Source organism: Octodon degus, unplaced genomic scaffold, assembly GCF_000260255.1.
Source record: "Octodon degus isolate 3935 unplaced genomic scaffold, OctDeg1.0 scaffold00071, whole genome shotgun sequence".
Taxonomy (NCBI): domain Eukaryota; kingdom Metazoa; phylum Chordata; class Mammalia; order Rodentia; family Octodontidae; genus Octodon; species Octodon degus.
Genome location: NW_004524647.1, coordinates 3,107,472 through 3,120,241, shown reverse-complemented (window position 1 = coordinate 3,120,241; position 12,770 = coordinate 3,107,472). Strand labels below are relative to the sequence as shown.

The following is a 12,770-nucleotide window of genomic DNA, read 5'->3' as shown; positions in this document are numbered from 1 at the left end:
ATGCCAGCCAGCCCCGCCCCCTGGTGGGCTGAGCTGGCCACACACACACACACACACACACACACACACACACACAAATAAATAAAATTAAAAAATAGTAAATAAATTAAAAAAAAATAAAACTGAACTGGAAATCCATATTAAGGAACAGTGCTTGCTCTGTCTTTATCTTCATTGTACCTTTCTGACTAATGAAAGTGAAGAGTTGGTCTGTCATTTTACCATTGTATTTTATAGGTGAATACTGAGTGTTGGCCACATGTTTATTTACTGCACATTTATTGAACAGCTAACTTCATGTGGCTATTTGTCACCACGAGGGATAGTATAATGGAATTTGATACTATCCCTAACTTTGTGTGAACCCCATAGTAAGAAAGTGGAGCTATGCTCCATTAACAGTATGAGTAATGTGATGCAGAATGTAGTGAGCTTTAGTAAGGGCCGAAAGAGAACAGTCTTAATATTTACTTGTGTAAGGCTCAAGAAGGACTCATGGTGTATATTGGGCTTTTTTGTTGGTGTTGTTTTTTAGGAAAGCGTCTGCAGGGTCCACAGGGTCTCACTACGTAGATCCAATTTGTAGTGATTCTCTTGTGTTCAGCCTCTCAAAGAGCTGGGATTACAGGCGCAAGCCATTACGCCCAGTCTCAATCACAGTCTCAGTGCGCCCCGGGGGCAGGGCTGGCACCACATGCGGGGGATCGAACCCCAGCCAATTGCTGCATCTGTCTAAGCAGGCACTTTTATCTGCTGAGCTATTTGGCCATCCTGTGTATATTGGGCTTTAAGCAGAGAAGATTAGACTTTAATAGATGAGCTCGGATAGGAGAGAGGATTCAGACCAAAGGTTCAAGGCAGAAAATGGCATTTGGGTTTCTGGAATAACAAGTAATCTGATGCAGTTGAAACACTATTCTGTGAGGTGAGCATAATTCCACTTATGACTGTGCAGACTATGGAGGAGGGCCTTGAATATTTTCAGTTTCACCTGGAGATACTACAGAGGGTGTACACCTGAAGTAGAGGGATTAACAAAATCAGAGTTCTTCGTTTAGATATATCTTTTGCTCACTTGCATAATTTCTGTATATTCACAAATAATTTGAAATGGAGACCAAGTTTTGTTTCAGAATGAACCAAAGTGTTATTTCTTGTCTAGCAGTGTCTGTATGTCATCTCTCCTATGTGTCTTCATCTGCTTTTACATGCAGGGTTCTTTGTTTTATGGGGCAGATGACCTTCCTTTCCCCTCCTCTCACCTTTTCTTCCTTCTCTTTTGCCTTCCTTTTCCTCTCTACCCTTCCTCTTTCTTCCCTCTCTCCCTGCCTTACTTCCTGTACAAGGGATTGAACCCAGGGCCTCCATGAGCTATATCTCTAACCCTTTATAAAAAATGGTATTTTTGAGACAAGTTCTCTCTATTTCCCTGGTAGGCTTAAACTTGTGATTCAGACAACTTTTTAACTATATATAGTATACATAGTCCTATGGTATGAAGTTAAGTAAGCCTGTTTTTCTTCTGTGGTTGAACTTTTTTTTTTTTGTGGTTTAGACCTCCATGTTACTACTGACATTGAAATTTAGACTATTTTCCTTTTCAGTAAAAGGTGTTTTTCACCCCAAGCTACTTTATTGAAGAAGCCTCTCCCAAGGAGTACCTTGTAGGAAAGGTACTCCTTACTTTGCAGGGTCTGAGAGTATAGTATGTATAGTAGACAGTCTGGATTCTTTTCCCAGGTGTGGCAGAAAGTTTGGGCTTCTCTATTAAACTGTTTTTTGACAAGCTCTAAGGTTTTACTTAGTAATCAGCTACAAATTCTGGGTTGCTGATGAATGTAGAGGTGGCTTTTTTCATTTAATGTTGTCTAGAAATACGGAAAGACGAGTAGCTGATGTTTTTTTCTTTTTTTTTTCTCTTTTAACATTTTATTTTTTTATTTTTATTTTATTTTTATTTTTTTGCCATAATTTTATTGATAAATAGCAATGAGACAGTTTCAAATCAAATCGATATTCTTTTTTCTTATAAACATACTTGTCCATGCATGTATATTAGCTTTATAATGAATCCAAATAGACTTTCTAGTACTTTGAGCTTGATGTGACATTGAAATTAGATAAATGCTTCCTGTAACAGTAGATCCTTAAATTTTAGATTTTTGTTACTCCCATAGTATAGAGGAAGTTGCTTCAGTGTTAATGAAAAGAATACTGGAATGCCCACTCACTACTTCTTGTTTCTCGTGCCATTTCATGCCACGTATATACTCGGTTTCTAGACTTCAGGTTAGAATATAAGATTCTGTTCTATTTAGTTAATATAATTTTAAAAATAAGTGCTTTTATAAACTGCCTCAGAAATTCCTCAGACTTAAGCTGTTTTAAATGTTATTGTTTATAAACATCAAAATGGCAGAAGCAAAAATAAAAGCAAGAAATGAACTGAAACTAAAATCCTACTGTGTGGGGTTTGTTTGATGAAAGATATTGTTATTCTGTTAGCTGAAATAAGTATTAGAAATACATGAAGTATCTTGCCTAGGCTAAGTATAATACATGATAAAAATATTTTTAAAGTTCCTTTCTTTCCTGAAAATAATACCTTTTTTCTAACAATGTGTGTGCAAACCTTTGGTTAACAATATTATGTCATCTTTTTTTTAATGACTTTCCCCATAACCCCACTCCCACTCCTTCCCCTACACAAAGAGTCTGTGTAATTATTAACAAAATGTTGAGGTCACTTTTCTGGGCAACTCTCTCATCCGCTGTAGGAATCCCCAGGAGAGTACTACACCTGATTTTGTATGTAAGCACTGAATTTGTTATCCTACATATTTCATAAGTGGTATCTTCTTTCCTCTCTGTCTCCCTCAAAACATCTCATCTTGATACAAAATAGGGAGTTTCAGCCTTTGAGGAGAATTTTCCAGGAGCTTATGGGTGACACTCTGACTTACGGTATATTTATTTAGATCTGCACAATTTATGATCTTGTTTTGCAAGCCACCATGTGTAATGTTTTGATCCATCATGTTTTCTACCAAAAAAACCCAAAACATTTGTGTTTATTTAAAGTGTAATTTGTATTTCTATTAGGCTAATGTGCTGCATGTCTTGAAAAATACCTACTGAGCATGTTCATGTTCATGCAGTAGCCCATGTTTATGAGATATATGATGTGATTTAGTTGAAGCACAACGGGGCAGGGGCATCTAATTCTGACTATTTAAGGTGTATTATTTTGGCTATACATGACCTTACATATTTCTGCAAATGAAAAGACTTAAAATATTGAGTAATAAAGTTCCATCTTAATAGGACAAAGGACCAAGAGCATTAGATCTTTATGTAGCTTCATGCTATTGGAAATGCATCTTAAAATAATATAAACCATGTGAAGAATCCTTTTAAATTGAAATTCTAGTTTTGCCTCATACAGTATTTCCTTGACTACTACCTTCACATCATACTTCTTTGTTCGTGGCTTCCATTGAGAGCACTAAAGAATCCCACCAGCAGAACGTGTCAGAATGGGTTGAGAGTTCATCTCCTTCACTGCTTATTAGTGATCATCTCTCATTTTTTCTTCTAGACCATGGCAAAAGTTATAACCACTGTACTGAAGTTCCCTGATGATCAAACTCAGAAAATTTTGGAAAGAGAAGATGCACGGCTAATGGTAAGCTTTATAAGTAGGTTATAGACAGAAGATGAATTTATCTCACCTATTTTTCTTTCATCTATAATGACTTTGAGTTGATAAAAAGAAATTAAAAATTTTCTGACCTTCATTGTACTACAGCGTGAAAAGCAAGAGTGTAGTTACATTAAGAAAATTTAACCAAGGGCATGTGTGAAGAAGTCAAAGAAAAGTCTTATTTAATAGCATGTATGATGTTGATACCCATTTGAGCTATTTTTGGAAAGGACAGAAAAAGCACTTGTTCTGGTATAATGTTCTTTGTTTTTTGTTTTTTTTTTTGGGGGGGGGTTGGTACTGAGAATCAAACTCCAGACCTCATGCTTGCCAGACAGGTGGTGTACCACTGAAGTATATTCCCAGCATAGTATAATAATTTTTTAAACCAAATATATCATGATGTTCTATAGATTACAATTCCTTACTCTATTTCAGTTGATTTACATGTACGCATTAATTCTGGATGAAAAAATTTAAGCTTTTTTTATCTTTTGTTATGTTATAAGGACAAGGTAAGGAAGCAACTAAATTATTTTTAAAACTTTATATGAAATCATCTGTTTTGTTTTGTTTTGTTTCGGAACCGGGGATTGAACTCAGGCCCTTGCGCTTGCCAGGGAAGCGCTTATTCCACTGAGCCATCTCCCCGGCTGAAATCATCTGTTATTAAAATGAAATACACACATACTTCATCAGTTATGCAAATTTTCTCATTTCATCTTTTTGCCCCAGCCTGGTCATTCAGTAAGACATGCACCATCATAGGCTAATTGTGAACCTTGTGAAGTTTGTGTTCTGACACTTGCTTGTCTCTTTCTGCTTTCTTTCTCAGCTTGATAGAGGCCTGCAGAGCCCTCCATACCTTTCCTTTAATTTGTTTACTTGTTTCATGGTCCCAATGCTGCTTTTCTTTTCTCTGTCCACACTAAAGCAAGCAAATACCTTCTCATTCGTGGTGTCTAATGTATGTCTGAGTGTATCCAGTAAGAAGCACTAAGTCAGCTCCAGAGGATCTCACTGTCTCTTGGCAGTCAAAGTTTCCTAAGAAAGCATTCTTGGTTATCTTGACCCCAAATATCCTATTCTGTAGTGGTCACCTGTTTCGTCTGGTATGTTGGGTTCTGATCCACAGAGCTCCACCAAACTCTGAAGATAACCTAGCTGGAAGACTTTTCTCTTGTTGGCTAAATACTGCTAACATTTAGCCTTTTACAACATTCCTATTCTTATTCTTTTCAAAGAGGAGGACACAATCTGACCATTTCTTCTTAGCTTCCTCCAAGTTGATCCTAGCATCCCTGGGCTTTGTCCCAGTAACACTTTATGTGTGTTGTCTGTTACTGGAGATGGAACCCAGGTACCGCTACATGCTAGGCAAGCAGTTTGCCATTTAACTGCATCTCTGGCACATTTGTTTTATTCTTTTTTTATCTTGAGTAGTCTCACTAAGTTGTCAGGGTGGGCTCAAACTTACAGTACAAGCTTGCACCACCTTCCCTAACTTGGCTATCTTTTGATAAGGAAGTATATTGTTGCTATAATGTGTGCCATTCATCAGTAGAGAAAATGATTAAAATTATAACAGGCATCTGATTCTGTAAGCATGTAGTCATTCAAAGCAGAAATTTTCTTTCATTAAGTAAATAGCTGTGTCTTTGTGGAAAGAATCTCCATTAAAGTTTAGGCTGCTTGGAACATGATTCTGTCGTTATGGTTAAAGAAATGTTTTTAAGTGATATAAAAGAGATTTTATTTAGCTATTTATATGGCCTCTCTATTGTCCTGATATTGGTATATAACAAACTCTGCTCTTATTATTGTACTACAGCTGATAGAACTTACTGTATAGAATAGATTCAAATTATTGCTCTATAGATGCCGTAGGAAACATTGCTCTTCATTCCTTGCTCACATGCTGTCTTAGGTTGGTTTATTTTGATGAAAAACTAATCAAATTGATAAGTGTAAGTAGTGAACCATGTTAAAACTCTTGAGAAAAGGTTTCGTTTTAAGTTTAACAGAAAAATTTCAAAATACTATATGCTACTCCTGAATAGAGTGATATTCATTCTAAATTGAGATTAAATTCTGGCCAACTGATCCCTCCTGAAATGGTTTCATCAGAGGCTAACCTGCCTAAAAAGAGTGTCCCACTTATCATTTTCCTTTGAACAAAGCCTCATCCATCATCTTTTGCTTAATGATCAATAACTCTTTTAGTTGTTAAGGGGACTATAGAAAAATTAAAGATAGAAAAGACATGGTTGTCTAAAGATAGGCCTGGGGCTGGGAAGATGGCTCAGTCGAATAAGCACTTTCCTGGCAAGCGCAAGGGCCTGAGTTCAATCCCCAGTTCTGCAAAAATAAAAAAATAAAGATAGACCTAAGTAGTATAAATTCAAAAATAATATAGATGCTTATGAAGTTGGTTATAATGAGCAGGAAGTGAGAAAGATGTCAACTATGAGATGATTTAATGAATTCATTAAATTGGGTCACCTTTTTATCAGTTTAAGGAGATTTTGGTTCTTATTTGATAGAGCGATTCATGATTATTTTGAGTTATTTTTAAGAAAATTTCATTAAAAATTTATTATAATTTGGTAACAAATCATTTCTTGGAATTGAGAGATGTCTTTCCATTTTTGTTGGTGGTGATGGTACTAAGGATTAAACCTAGATCCCTCACTATTAACTATAGCTCCAGTCCCTAGAGAGAGAGAGAGAGAGAGAGAGAGAGAGAGAGAGAGAGAGAGAGAGAGACAGACAGACTGACTGACCGACTATATAAATCTATATATCTATGTATCTATATCTATATATCTATATCTATCTATATATTGAGACTAGGTCTTTCTAATCACAGTTGCTCAGGCTAGGCTGGAATTTGTGGTTTTCCTGCCTCAGCTTCCCAGATTACTAAACTTACAGATGAGCTAGCTTTAGAATGTTAGTAAAAACTTAATGACATAAACCTACATGTCAGTTTTCTATCTTATTTTCACTCTGATCTTTTGTGTTTGTTGGTTTATTTGCTTGGTGGTTCTTGAGATAGATCTCATAGCCACCTACATGATAGGCAAATGCTCTACCATTGAGCCACAAACCCAGCCCTATGTCTAATTCTTGATTAGTCCATGCCCTAGACTAATATTATACTATATGCCTTCATTTTCTTTTTTTTGTAATTTTAAAAATGCTTAGGACTTTTGGTTATTTTTAAGCACAAAAGATTTACTCTTTTTGCTTTCAGAAGATGCCTGCAAGGTGGATTTGGAAAACATTCAAATAAAAATGACACAATAAAAACACTGAACATGAAAAATGTGTATTTGTTATTGTGAAAGTTTTTGGGATTTTTTTTTTTTTAAATTTGGGTAGGGTCTCATTCAGGGTGGTCTTGAGCTCACTGTCTGAGGCTGGCCTCAAACTCATGGCAATCCTCCTGCTTCTACTTCTTGAGTGCTAGGATTATAGGCGTGCACCCCAACACCAGGCCATGCAATGATTTTGACTCCCATATTGTTCATTAATATGGGATCACTGTAACTGATGTTGGAAACAGTTCAGAAACATTAGAGTCCTTCATGATCTTTAATCTCCAGACTCTTTCCACATGCCAAGCTTATCTCTATTAATTATAATTGCAGATTTATGATTATTCCATTATCATTTATTTATAAAAATGAGAGTTGCAGCAGTTTAATTTTTTCACTCAGTGTATACCCTATTGTGAAATGATTTGCCTCATTATTTTTAATGATGGGTTGAGTGATTATGTAGATGTCTTACAATGTAGTTCAACAATTTCCCCTTTACTCCATTCATGTAGGTGGTTTTCAGTTTTTTAGAACTTAGGGGGATAGATGCAGGGGCTATCCATACAAATATTTTGCATACTTCTGCAGATATTCCTATAAAGATATTAACCATGTTGTGCTGTGTGTATTGCAAAACATTCTTTTCTAGTTTGTCTTTTGATTTTCCTGCTTTGACTAACTTCATATTAAGATAATTAAAATGATACTTGGGAGTTTGGTTGCATTATTGAGGAATCAAGTCAGCTTAAAAGCTCTGCTCTTAAAAAAAACAAAAAAGGGCTGGGGAGATGACTCAGTGTAATAGGCGCTTCCCTGCCAAGTGCAAGGGGCTGAGTTCAATCCCCGGTTCCACAAAAAAAAAAAAAGCTCTGCTCTTTATGCTAGCTTTTTGAAGGTAGCTGTAAAGCTAATGAATTTGAGTTATGGCAGTCATAAAACAGTGCATAAAATCCTTAAAGAAGGTTTTGCTACAGTGAACACTATATCTGGGGCTGAGTTCCTTTAAGTCTCTCTCTCTCTCTCTCTCTCTCTCTCTCTCTCTCTCTCTCTCTCTCGTACTGGGAATCAAACTCAGTACCTTGCTCTTGCCAAGTAGGCGCTTATGCTGTTGAGCTATCTCCCCAGCAGGTTGAGTTCCTTTAAACTAACATTTCATTTGGGTAATTTGTGAAAAAATTTTTTTTTCCAGAACCAGGGATTGAACTCATGAAATTTTTCTTGATATTCTTCATAATAATTAACAATGAAGTTGATACATTTTAGGAATGAGAATTCAACACATTGGATATTGAGTTTATTGTTGTGTTTTCAAAACCTTTTGAGGATAAACTAAGGTTATGTGTACTTTAATGGACTTATGAAAGAAATCTATTTATAATGCCAATAATTACCCCCTAATTTATTTAGAAGTTAAATGTGTACTTCAAATGTGAAATAGACCTTTCATTATTTTGTTTAAATTTTTAAAATGAAAGTTGTAGATAGAAAAAAGCTAGCTATATCATAATATATTTATAGGCCACCAGGAGATAGCTCAGTGGCGTAAGTGCCTGCCTGGCAAGTGCAAGGTCCTGAGTTCTATCCCAGGTACCCAAAAATAAATAAATAAATAAATAAATAAATAAATAAAGTATTTAAATGAGAAGTTATTACACTTTCTTAATTTGAAGTACCATCTGTTTAATCCAATAAACTTCATGTGCACACATAATCTGTTAAATTAAGTTTTAAAACTAACCCATTAAGCTTGTTTTCTTCCTGGCTTTGTAGTTTACTTCACCTCGCAGTGGTATCTTCTGAGTAAACCATCAGTCTGTGCTTAGTTAGCATGTGGTGAGTGGAGCATAATGTGTCTTGTGTCTTTTGTGTTAAATCTAAATGTATTGCATGATACTAACCATTTCACTGGAATTCTTTGGCTTTTTTGTAATGCATATATGATTATGCTATGATTGATACTACTTTCTGTTGCCTTACATAGATTAATAATATATACATTAAAATTCACCCAAAGTAATCTTTAGATTTCCATTATTTGCTAAAATCATGCAATCAGATGCTTCTATTTTTCTCTTGTTTAGTAAGTAGTTTCAAATGTTTTTTTCGTGTGTAAATATTCTGTTAAAAACTAGGTGATTACCAAAAGTCCTTTTATAGAAACCTTTTTAAAAAAATTGAATGTGTACAAATACACAGAGGACTGGCTGAATATTCATTTAAATAACTTTAATATGCAATGTACAAATTAAAGCTTGTGAGAAAAAATATTTTTTAGATACATCATAAAATTAAGAACTAGAAATACTCTAAGTCTTAAAGTCAAGACTAATTTCAAATAATGAAAACTGATAAAGCTGATTAAACTTAAGGTTTTTTAATTATTTTTTGGGATCATACAGTTCTGTATGACATGTTTACTCTGTAGATGTTAGCCTCCTGTAATTGATGCAGCTCTTTTGATTCACACACTATTACAGTGAAATGTAGCCACTTTACAATGTTTTGACTGCTACACCATTTAACCCCTGCCCCTCTACATATTCTTGGTTTAGCTTGGTTTAGCACCTTTGCAATCATTTAGAGTGTATCTTTACATCACAGTTTGCAGAAATTACAAATTTGATGATTCAGCCAGATTTCAGCTAATAGTATAAAAGTTTAGAATGCTAAGACACATTATTTCTTCTTTTAAGATGTTAGCTTTAAAGATCATCTAGCCATACAAATCTGATTTTAATATGTACCATTTAATTTGCCTATGTGATTTAACAAGAATTATCTATCACTTTTATTATTGAAGTTAAATATTATTGCTTATCACTGGAAATGTATGTTGTATAATATTTCTATCAGCTAATTGACTAAACTTCTGGTTTGAAACATTATTTAGATATAAGATTTGAAAACAAAACAAACAAACATATAGTGCATCCCCAGCCAAATAGCTCAGTGGAGTAAAGCACCTGCAAGCAGGCGCAGGGCCTGGGGGTTCGATCCCCAGGCCTGCTGTGCAGGCCCTGCCCCTGGGTGTGCTGAGATGGCAATTGAGACTGGGCATGGTGGTGTGTGCCTGCAGTCTAAGCTCTTGGGAGGCTGTAAACAGGGGGATCACTATGAGTCTGATGTAGTAGTAAGACCCTGAACACCCTCATAGACCCTTCCCTAAAAAATACAAAAAAGAAAAAAGATAAACAAACAAAAACCCAATGCATCCCCATATCCACTATGCATAGGTGTAGATTAAACTCTTGTATAATAGTTTGTCAGTTTTTCTGTCTCTTGATCTACACACACACACACACACACACACACACACACACACACACAATCTAAACCTCTTTGTAACATTTGGCAGTTATTTGCAGATATTGCGCTTATAGACATTTGGCAATTCCACACATAAACCAATACTTTAAATTTTTTTTTTTAAAGAAAAAGGGTATTTCTTACATGCCTGCAGTATAATTATCACACACAGAAAATTTAATATTCACATAATACCAAGGGCAAGGGGTCTAGTTTAGTGAATGAGTACTAGCCTAGTGTGCTCTAGACCCTAGATTTAATCCCTAATACCTCAAAAAATACTGGTATCTAATTTATGCTATTAAATTTTCCCCCAGTTTTTCAAATATTGCCTTTCATAATTTTTTTTTTTTAAAATCCAGGATACTCATGTTATGCATTGCATCTACTTGTCATGTTTTTCTAATTTCTTAAACTAGAAAAATTCTCCCAATCTTTTCATCTTTTATGACAGTGACATTGTGCCACATTGTGAAATAACTCATGAAGTTTGTTTTCTCAGCAGCTCAAGTTAGGGTTTTAAAATAAAATTTGACAAAGGAATTATTAAGTATAACAATTTTTAAAAAATTTTCTTTAGAGTCATAGGACCAACATTATTGTTGAGCTACTTTTACAACTAAAATGCTATTAGGAGTATATCATGAGTAGTTGCCATATACAAAGTGAAGAAAATTTTAAACTTCCTCCTTTCTACTAAATATATATGACAAATTTGTCTTTATTAATCTTACTTGCTAATCTATTTTTATAATATTTTAAACCTCATAGTTGATCAGACTGCTAGTTTTTAGCATTTTAATATGAGAGACTCTTAGGTAGTTTTGTTTCTCATAACATTTTATTTTTTAAATTAACTATTCTAGTTGAGGCTTAGCTTTTTACCCTTAAATGCTGAATGTCTTTTGCTGCCATACTTATCATGCTGGGAAAGTTACCTTATGTAGAAAAATCAATATCTTGGGAAAGTAGAATGAGCTCTTTCTGCCCTACAAGCCCAGTCTAAATAGCTGTTTCCTTGGGTGGCTTTCTGTGTGAACACAATGCTCCTAGATTTCTGTATGACCTTTTCATCATTCAGTACTTGGTGAAAAGTTGCAGCTCCAAATTTCCCCTAGAAAAGCTTTTCCCTAGGACTGCTGGCTGTAAGTTTGAATCATTCCAAAAACCTGAATTTCCAGAAGATTCCATTAGGATTTAATATTTAGAATACTGTAGTTTTACTTTTTTCCTGTAGTCTTCAGACCATAGAATGCAATTTTATTTAACTTGAAAAAAGAATCTAAAAGGTTGATCTTAAAAGGTTTTCTTTTTATATTTGTCTTTCTTTCTTTGTCCTCACTTCCTTTTTCTTTTCCAGTCATGGCTTCGATCTTCATCTTGAAGAAATGGGGAGAGTGATGTTGGGCAACTGCTGCTTGGAAAACTGTCCATGTATGCTCATTCATTCAAGAATGAGGCTGTCATTTAGGGCCCTTCATGTAGCCAGTGAGAAAGATCTGGCATTGACCCACAGGTATATTGCAGACTGCTTTTATAATAGATTTATTTCATCAGTGAAGAAATGGTGATAGTGTTTTCTTTTGTCTTCAGTTTTCTTTTGGGAAGAATTTTATGTCATTTAAAAGGTATTTTGAATAACTTAACCTGATTTATGGGCTCAATTAATGTTTCTTTCATTCTTGTCCCTCTTTTTAAAGATCTGCTTGCCTTATTTATTTCTAGGGTGATTTTTTTTCTCTTTTTTTAAAGATTTGTGCAATACATTTTGAGGTGAAACTTAGTGGATTTTTCTAATAAATTACAGCATTTAATTGACTATTATCCACATTGATTCCTCAATATTTGCTAAAGACTAGTTCTTTAAGCTATGACATATGATAACTCCCAAATGCAGTACCTCATTGTTTACTTAGCTTTTGTACTTATATTTTTCAGAGGAAAAAAACTACTGTAAATTGTAAATAGTAAATACAAACTGTATTGTATGTGAATCTATGACTATTGGCAATGTCATCTCCGATAAATAAAGTTTATTTACTATATAAAATTTCCTTGTGCTTCTTTTAGGTTGAAATGTTATTTCAAATTTGTTAAGAATTCTACGTTCTGGGGCCTGGGAGATGGCTCAGTGGAATAAGCGCTTCCCTGGCAAGTGCAAGGGCCTGAGTTCAATCCCTGGTTCTGCCAAAAAAAAAAAAAAAAAAAAAAAATTCTACGTTCTTTTTTTTTCATGTCCTTTTTACTTTTTATTTTTTAATTTTATTGTTTTATTCATTTTAATGAGAAAAAAGATAAAGTGGCAGTGAAACAGTTTCAAAACATGTTACTAGGACAGTTACAATAATTAATACATTACATATTGTCTTCGTAGTAGTTATTCAGAGGTTAAGATGCAGACATGGTATCTTGTCTAAACAATGTTAGTACAAATCTTT

General features: G+C 34.6%; 1 protein-coding gene across 4 annotated transcripts in view; it reads left to right on the top strand.

Moving 5' to 3' along the window:
- Golga4 (golgin A4) overlaps positions 1–12,376 on the top strand; it is a 144,668-nt gene extending 132,292 nt beyond the window's left edge. For 2 of the 4 annotated variants that reach the window (XM_023719777.1, XM_023719774.1), the window contains 3 exons: positions 3,599–3,685; positions 8,797–8,859; positions 11,693–12,376. In XM_023719777.1, coding sequence (XP_023575545.1) covers positions 3,599–3,685; positions 8,797–8,826 — 117 coding nt within the window. In that variant the 3' untranslated portion in view covers positions 8,827–8,859; positions 11,693–12,376. The remainder of the gene's footprint in view (positions 1–3,598; positions 3,686–8,796; positions 8,860–11,692) is intronic. The other 2 variants (XM_023719775.1, XM_023719778.1) reach the window with 1 other exon arrangement.
- The last annotated feature ends 394 nt before the right edge of the window (positions 12,377–12,770 follow it).